The 9608-nt window shown below is 40.5% G+C and overlaps 1 protein-coding gene across 1 annotated transcript in view; it reads right to left on the bottom strand.

Moving 5' to 3' along the window:
* armc9 (armadillo repeat containing 9) overlaps window positions 1-9608 on the bottom strand; it is a 58282-nt gene that overhangs the window by 7400 nt on the left and 41274 nt on the right. Inside the window, exon 24 of the mRNA XM_016460618.1 lies at window positions 7980-8161. Within this exon, the coding sequence (XP_016316104.1) occupies window positions 7980-8161 (182 nt within the window). The remainder of the gene's footprint in view (window positions 1-7979; window positions 8162-9608) is intronic.

The following is a 9608-nucleotide window of genomic DNA, read 5'->3' as shown; positions in this document are numbered from 1 at the left end:
TGGGCTGCAGCCCATGGGCCCCGCCTTGTAGGGGGCCCCGCCTTTGCCCGTTTACTTTTGTTTGATTTGTTCGTTATATGCCAGTCAGAATTCAGAAATTATTAGCCACATTTCCACTGCGCACGCAAGATCTAAACGGGCCAGCCGGGACTACAGCTTACAACTACGACATTCGAGGCCACAACCAAACAGCATAAACTGTTATTTATGATTATTTCACATAGAAGAAGGACACACGTATTGAATCGCGTCTGCACCGATTGGTTTGTTATCACATGGCTACTTTAAACAGCTCCATTAAGCCTTTAGCCCCAAAGAGTGCACATTTAGAAAGACAATGATAATTTCTCAAATGCTCACACCTCATTTCTTTACAGAGGATGGTTCTATATTACTATATTAATGTTCCACTAAATTATGAGATCATCTGATGAGTTTTGAGCACTCTCTCTCATCTTACTGTCATTACACATAGTGGGGAAGAAATGTCATCAAAATTATTTTAAATAAAAAAAAAATAGCAATTTAATGAGTTTCTGTTTTTATAACATAGGACTTAGCCTATCACACAAACAAGAGTCCTGTTTTTTTTTTTTTCAAATATCTGCACGATCGCAAATGTACAATAAACAACAACTTGCAGAGTAACTTTCAGACACAAAATTCCGTTTTACTCCGTCAGAAAGAAAATAGAACAAACAGCAGGACTGCTGCGTCTCCGAACAATAGTGTTTTGTTCCTCAGCGTTACAAAAAAAAAAATGTTATGTTTATAAACATAAAATTTCTCAAGAGCGATTTTTGAAGGAGACACAAATAATACAGCTAAAATTGTACTTGTAAGGATATGTATACACAGAGGAAAGACTTATACTATTAGTGCAGCAGGGAGACCGTGCCAAATTAGACAACGTCAAGCTGTTGTGGTCGGGCCGAGACAGCGCTCGTGTCCGCTGTATCCGTCTCAGTGTTGCAATGTCTGCGGTTCCCCCATGGAATTGGGCTACTTTATCACTGTTGCCGCGGGTTTATATATATATATATATTAGTGCTGGGCAACGATTAACATTTTTAATTGCGATTAATCACATGATTGTCTGCGATTAATCACATTATGCACAACATTTTATAATGCATTCAAAAGTAGTGTATTGTACACTTTTTCATTTAAAAGTACTGCTATATGAACAAGTGCAATAACATTTTATTTGCAAACACTTTAAACAAATAAGGTGCTTTTTTTACAGCAGTATTCCTTTTACATAGTAGCAGTTAAAATATTTCTTGTGAATCTCAACTTATATGTAATCAAATTAAATATCATAACATTATAACAGGCGCCTTCCGAGTAGAGACCTGCACTATTGCGTGCGGGTGCGGGCGGGTAGAGACTCGTGTGTGCGGGATGCGGGATAATAAGGGTGTACTCACACTAGGCAATCTTAACAGTGCCCTGGCTCGGTTGGAAGAGGTGGGCCAGAGTGCGGTTCAGTTATATATAGATCAGTGAGTGTGAGCGCTAACCGCGCTGGATTGCGGAACTTATGATACGTGCAGCATGATTGCATGAACATTTCTGAGTGGCAAAAGTGCTAGATCTGTAAAGCAATATATTGTGAGAGAGGGCCGTGTGTTATCGCGTCCCCCAAGCCAGTACTGATCAACATCCCACCCCTCCTGTGACCCATGGTTTGTCTGTGTGTATTCAGAGCCAGTGAGCAACAGGCAAGGATGTACTTGTTTATATTTCAAATATGCAGTTTGTCAATAAAGATAACGTCTATTTGAAAATTTGCTTCGATGTTTTCGGAGCTGTGAGCTCCAGATGGTCAGCGGCTGTTCTGCGCTCATGAAGCCGCCCGAGAGCGCCTCACCTCGGCCAGATCTTCTGGAATTTACCGCTGGCTCTGATGTCTCTGTAGTGGTTAAACATGAGATGTAATTTGTTTTGGGTAAATCTAACGGGCAGTCTTTGATGTCATTAATCTATTATTTGTTTCAGAGAAGATAGTTTTAGCAAAATCTCATGTTTATGTAATCTCAATCCTGTATATCAGAGCGCTGCCTTTGTACGTTTCACTGAATTGCCTAGCAACTTTTTTGATGGCTGTTGTTGTTGTTTATTAAATATTATTATTCAATAAATAATTTTATATAAATAATAGTATTTAAAGGGGAGGTCTAATGCTATTTCATGCATGTTGAGTTATTTACAATGTTAAAGAGTTGGATTTTCATGCTAAACAGAGCCAAAGTACAACATGAGATTGGGTGAAACTGTGTGTGTTATGTCCCCTTTAATAATAGTGTTTAGTATTGAGAAACGGTGCCTGTTCGTGATGGAAAGTTTCAAAAAATGATATGAATGTAGAACGGAGTATTTCTGTGTCAAATATACTCCTTCCGGTTTTGTACAAGTTTCGGAGAGTTTTTTTTCGAGCTTGGCTCTTCGTGATGTAATGAAGGGTGGAACTCCTTGTATAGGCATTTCTCCCGGAAGAGCGCGCCCGTGCACACACATCGACCAGAGCGAGAGCAAGAGCACGCCCATCAACGCGCTTCATTCGGCTGCAATGAACGGGACTCGCTCGAGAAGAATGTCTCTAAAGAAGTGTGTTTTTGGCTTTAAAGGAAAGATAACCTTGTTCAGCTTACCAAAGAACTCAGCGTTACGTGAACGGTGGATGCAGTTTGTTTTTCCGGGGCAGCAACGGGGTTTTGTAAGTGTGTTTGTTGACGAACGTTTAATAAACAAGGCCCAGTTCGGCACTGGATTTGCACATCGTTTGCTACTGGAAGATGGAACGGTCCCAGCTATAAAAGATCCCAGACATGATTCAGAACTGCAGACGGTAAGTGAAACGGCGTCAAATGTCTGTGTTTTGTTGGCAATCGGGCAAGTGCTAGTCACTTTAGCTCCTCCCACGACACCCGCCTCCTGGAGCTCGGCTGTTTTCGGAGAGAATCGGAAAGCTGTATTTTTCTTTTATAAATATGATAAAACTAAAGACTCTTTGGGGCTATGAACGATGCTATACTACTCTATAGGTACTCAAGATCAACATGAGATTGGGTGAAACTGTGTGTGTTATGTCCCCTTTAATAATAGTGTTTAGTATTGAGAAACGGTGCCTGTTCGTGATGGTGATTTTAGTTACATTGTTCCGCCATTAGATGGTGACAAGACACTGTTTTTATGAGTGAGTCAGCAGTAAAGACTTTTACTTTGAAAAATAAAGGCTATAAATGGAAGTTATTTTTAGTTTCAACAACAGCTTGATGCAGCGAACAAATGCACTGAGCAGCAAAATCATCCTTAACAGATGAAAGGATATTAATGTTACGACAAAGATAACGCTTTTCTCAGCAGATATTCAAACTAATGTTTATTGTGATATGAGACTGATCTGAAGAATGAATGCTGTATCAGATGCAGGTAATCACACTCGCTCAGTCCATCTCTCTCTCTTACAATATCTACTATACATAATACACTGCTTTTAATACAGTAATACAATAAGCGTAGTAATAGTACTAAACAACTATTTAGTACGTAATAATAGATCTAAAGTGATGTTTTGGAATTAGTAACAGAGGCTTGGGCTCAGCTGTTCAACTGTCAAACTTTGATTTGAATCCATGGCAGAAGGAAGTAGTTCTGCACGAAAGAGGGCTTTTAAAGACACTCTGTTGTTATTTTATGTATTTACACACTCGTGCCATCGAACTGTTGTATAAATGCAATATCACATGAGTAGCCGTGCGTTATGGCTGTATATCGGCACACTGTGATTACCTACGGCCGAATCACAGCCATGCCGATATACCAATTTGGACGTATGACAGAGTATTTCTGTGCCAAAAATCTTACTTCCGGGTTCGTACAAGTTTCTGAGAGTTTTTTTTTTGATCGTGGCTCTTAATGAGACGAGGGTGGAACTCCTTATATGGGCATTTCTCCCGGAAGAACGCGCATGCATCGACCAGAGCAAGAGCGAGATCGCGCCCATCAATGCGCTTCATCCGGCGACAGCGCTGCACGGGACTTGCTCGGGAAGAATGTCTCCAATCCAAAGCAGTGTGTTTTTGGTTGTAAGGGAAAGATAACTTTGTTCAGCTTCCTAAAGAACCCAGCATTATGTAAACAGTGGATACAGTTTGTTTTTCCGTGGCAGCAACGGAGTTTCACAAGTGTGTTTGTTGACGAACGTTTAATAAACAAGGCCCAGTTCGGCACTGGATTTGCACATCGTTTGCTACTGGAAGATGGAACGGTCCCAGCTATAAAAGATCCCAGACATGATTCAGAACTGCAGACGGTAAGTGAAACGGCGTCAAATGTCTGTGTTTTGTTGGCAATCGGGCAAGTGCTAGTCACTTTAGCTCCTCCCACGACACCCGCCTCCTGGAGCTCGGCTGTTTTCGGAGAGAATCGGAAAGCTGTATTTTTCTTTTATAAATATGATAAAACTAAAGACTCTTTGGGGCTATGAACGATGCTATACTACTCTATAGGTACTCAAGATCAACATGAGATTGGGTGAAACTGTGTGTGTTATGTCCCCTTTAATAATAGTGTTTAGTATTGAGAAACGGTGCCTGTTCGTGATGGTGATTTTAGTTACATTGTTCCGCCATTAGATGGTGACAAGACACTGTTTTTATGAGTGAGTCAGCAGTAAAGACTTTTACTTTGAAAAATAAAGGCTATAAATGGAAGTTATTTTTAGTTTCAACAACAGCTTGATGCAGCGAACAAATGCACTGAGCAGCAAAATCATCCTTAACAGATGAAAGGATATTAATGTTACGACAAAGATAACGCTTTTCTCAGCAGATATTCAAACTAATGTTTATTGTGATATGAGACTGATCTGAAGAATGAATGCTGTATCAGATGCAGGTAATCACACTCGCTCAGTCCATCTCTCTCTCTTACAATATCTACTATACATAATACACTGCTTTTAATACAGTAATACAATAAGCGTAGTAATAGTACTAAACAACTATTTAGTACGTAATAATAGATCTAAAGTGATGTTTTGGAATTAGTAACAGAGGCTTGGGCTCAGCTGTTCAACTGTCAAACTTTGATTTGAATCCATGGCAGAAGGAAGTAGTTCTGCACGAAAGAGGGCTTTTAAAGACACTCTGTTGTTATTTTATGTATTTACACACTCGTGCCATCGAACTGTTGTATAAATGCAATATCACATGAGTAGCCGTGCGTTATGGCTGTATATCGGCACACTGTGATTACCTACGGCCGAATCACAGCCATGCCGATATACAGTCATATCTCACGTCTACTCGTGTGATATTGCTTATATATGGATTGTATATAAAATTAAATATATGAAATGTTACTGCATTTTCTATTGTTTAGCTTTTTTTTATTAAGTATTAATTATTTAATGTACTGTTAAGGACCATTACTGGATTACATTTATTTTGCGTCTAAAAAGTACTTTTATAAGTATTATTTTAAATTGATTTATTTATCAATTTGTATTTATTGTTCTGGGGGCGTATTGCAGAAAGATCCTAACTTTAAAATCTTATCTTATCAGTTTGGCAACCATGGTAATTTCAGTTAGGACCACATTTAGGGCAAAAGCTATTACAGAACAGCATTTCCTAAGTGCGTTATCTTATCTTAAAGCTGCAGTCCGTAACTTTTTTTGGTTAAAAATGATCCGAAATCAATATTTGAGCAAGTACATGACCAGCCAATGTTCAAAACTATCGTCTTACTTTAGCTCGATTCACAACGGTAAGCTTATAATAATGTTTTCTAATTTGAGTGTACGGGTAGGTTTTCGCGGGAAATTCGAGATGTCACGTCTGTAAACATAAAGAAGTTGTCCCGGCTACTTGACTATCGCATGTGAGGATCCTGCAGGTGGCAGATCGTTTATAGCCTTTTCTCACAGCAGCTACAATAATTAATTTTATCATTTTGATGGACTATTGTAATCCAGAAAGGATTATGTGTTTATGAAACACATGTGAATGAAATTAAATTATATTCCAGTTTTAAATGTGCATCTGATTACAGATAGCCTGGGATTACACAAGATTTGTATTTTAAAGACAACCAGTTCGAAGGGAGAATAGTTTGCTTTTTGGGTTAAAAGAATTTCTTAATATGAAATTCGAATGGTATGACAATTAGAGATTAGACTGTGCAGAAACTGAAATCACGCGCTAATTAATACACACTATACTCATAGTCACGCAATGCTGATGTTAACATAAATAATTTGAAAACAAAGTATAACAATAATAATAATTTGCACGGTTTGATGTGATATACAAAAACCTCCTAACTTGACAAAAAATCCTAAAAAACTGTCTTAACTTTAGGGCAACCCCACAGCTGTCCTAACTTCATAATTATTTAAAAGCTAACGGAAAAACCGCTTACAGTTGCACTGTCCAACAATGGCATTACATTTATTAATAATTGAAAATGAAGAACGGAGATTTTTAATGGTAGAAAGACTCTTGGAGGACCCTGAAGATGTGTTACATTTTGATGACAAAACACTTATAAGTAATTACAGACTGCCGTGCAACATGATATTACAGTTAGCACAGGAACTGCAACCAGCATCTCAGAGACCAACCAAAGCATCACTGAGTATTACCGGTTGTAGTGCAGTTCTTTTGCAAAAGGAGATTTTCAAAGTGAATAGCTTTTATTATTTAGTTTACCTCATCAGCAGCTAGCGCAGTGTTGGTTGCTTGGTAACAGACCTGAGAGTGGATTGTCGAACTTGATGATGCAATTTAAGATTTCCTAACTAGAGATAAGATAGGATTTTGTAAGATAGGATATGAATCCCAAATCAAGTTAAGATTTGCTTCTATAATATGAATTTGCGAAAAATTCTAATTTAACATCATATCTTAAAGGGATAGTTCACCCAAAAATTAAAATTCTGTCATTAATTACTCACCCTCATGTCATTCCAAACCTGTAAGACCTTCGGTCATCTTCGGACCACACATTAAGAGATTTTTGATGCATTCTGACAGCTCTCTGACCCTCCCATAGACAGCAAGGATCCTTACACGATCAAGGCTCAGAAACGTAGCAAGGAGATCGTTAAAATAATCCATGTGCCATCAGTGGTTCAACCATAATGTTATAAAGCTACGAGAATACTTTGTGTGTGCAAAAAAATCAAAAATAACGACTTTATTCAACAATTTCCCGTGTCACCCTGGTGCCATTTTGGAGAGTATCACATTCGTCTCTCATTAGCAATTGCTTCAGCGGCCTCGTTTCGCTTCGACGACTTTCCGCCTCACTCTGCTTCATACTACGATGTTAATAAATTTTGAATACATTAGCTCATCCATGAAAATGATTTCTGCCCGAGTCCCGTCGGATTGCTTCGGCTGTGGGGATGAAGATGACAACTCCCATGATTACACACTCAGTCACGGCATCATCAAACTACGCCTTTGTTTCTTTGTTGGTTTTGAATACGTGCCCTCTAGCGGTGAAAACTTACATATTGTACCTTTAACTAATGGAATTTTATTTATTTATTATTTTTTGCTTATTAGCTCTATTTAGTTTTTTGGGTGTCAGAAACACATTTTATAAATTACTAAAAGAATCATTAATGCACCTGTTAAGGACTTACAGAATAATCTGAACCAGAACAGCTAATGACAGTCGTTAACTGTAGTAAAATCACTGTATGGAAAGGCCTGCCATGGTGAATAAGAGCCCACAATTATTACACACAACATATGGTACACATGGGAATAAAAGTATATAATAAAGGCGTATGTACTTAAACTGCACACATACAAAATGTCAATCAAGCATCAGATTTCAATTTCACAAGGTTAGTCTTCAAACATGGGTGGGATTGGTGTGTGATCCCATAGATAAGATAAATACATACAAGATTTGTTGAGAGTGTCAGTTTTGATGGATAAGTCGAGTGAAATACTCACTCTGTTGACTGGGCCGCCCGCCGGAGCCCCCTGACGAACCGGGTCTGCTGCAGCTCTGCTGGGGTTCACTGTTCGAGAACTGGGGGGCCAGTGGTAGCAGACGAGACCTGCCAGCACTGCCTGCGTCACTGTCAGGGGTACGAGGAATCTTAGGCTGGCTTGCAAAGCCCACGTTCTGGCCACTAGAAAGGAGAGAACGAAAGAGATGGTACTAACTTTACATTTAAAATTTGCCTTCGTCCAATGCTTAAGAGTGACTAGCAGACTCATCTGAACCCATTTGCTACTCAATCAAATATATCTAGTTGAAGGATTTTTAGACATTTTACTGTAACAAAACAACACTTATTATAAAGAATAGGGTTTTTAAGGCTCTTTTCTTTTGTATAGAAAGTTTAGCTAAAAATACAGAAATAGTATTTTAGCTTAGCATAAAGCTAAAATACAAATTGGGATTCCCTACCAAAGCGCCATGGATGCTGCCCCTTCCAGTGTCCTGTGCGAGCCTCCTGCGCCCCTTTTTGGTGTAGGACGGGGCTCACAACAAGAAGACCAGTCACTGTTGTCGTTGCACTACCCACTCAGTAAGATTGGATAACACTGGGAAAACGTACCCATTCCACTTGGAACAGGGATGCTGCGGAAGCCCCCTCCTTCCTGAAGGAGGTTTCGGAAGCAAATACACATATGAACATCCGTTTAGGTGCATATGGAAAATTGGAGGTGATTGTAACCCTCATGGAATGGCAGAAGTCTACCGGGGAAACACGGGTTCTGAGGCTATACCGTGGACTTTACACATATGGGATCCACTTAGGCCTCTACATATGGAACCCAGCCCTCTACCGGTTCTCACGGATTCATCGAGTGAGGGCTTGGCGCCGGACATTCCGCCACGTCTTGCTGCCGCGGGGACGGAGGAGCTCGACAGGGCCTACAGTACGGACACTCTGGAGCAGTTTTAGCAAGCCAACACTAACCAGGGCCTCTCAGTGCCTCTACCCGTTAGAGGTGAGAACACAGGGGGATACCAGCTCAACACGAAGGCTATAGAATCTAGCGAACGTGTTGGGGGTCGCCCAGCCCGCAGCTCTACAAATGTAGAGGGTCCCCTACCCTCTTGATGGAGGCCAGTGCAAGCAGGAGCAGAGTTTTCATTGAAAGAAACTTTAGCCCGACTGACTGCAAAGGCTCAAATGGGCCCTGCTGTCGTGTTTTAAGCACCAGAGACAGGTCCCAAGAGGGTATAGAGGAGGGCCGGGGAGGATTTAACCTTCTGGCCCCCCTAAGGAACCTGATGACCAGATCATGCTTCCCTACCGACTTTCATTCCACGGGGTCATGGTTAGCAGCAATCGCAGCGACATAGACTTTAAGGGTGGAGGGAGACAGCCTTCGCTCCAACCCTTGCTGCAAAAAGGAAAGCACGACCTGATCGGGCATCTCCGGGGGTCTTCTCGGTGAGAAGAACACCACTCGACAAACAGGTTCCACTTCAAGGCATAAGCGTGTCTCGTAGATGGTGCTCTCGCCGAAGTGATGGTGTAAATTACCTCTTGGGGTAGGTCACCTAGAACCTCTGTGTCCCGTCCAGGGACCAGACATGAAGTTTCCAGAGGTCTGGATGCG

This window comes from Sinocyclocheilus anshuiensis, unplaced genomic scaffold (genome assembly GCF_001515605.1).
Source record: "Sinocyclocheilus anshuiensis isolate Anshui unplaced genomic scaffold, SAMN03320099.WGS_v1.1 scaffold60, whole genome shotgun sequence".
NCBI lineage: Eukaryota > Metazoa > Chordata > Actinopteri > Cypriniformes > Cyprinidae > Sinocyclocheilus > Sinocyclocheilus anshuiensis.
The sequence above is the reverse complement of the archived record's forward strand: the minus strand, read 5'-3'. Positions and strand labels throughout refer to the sequence as shown.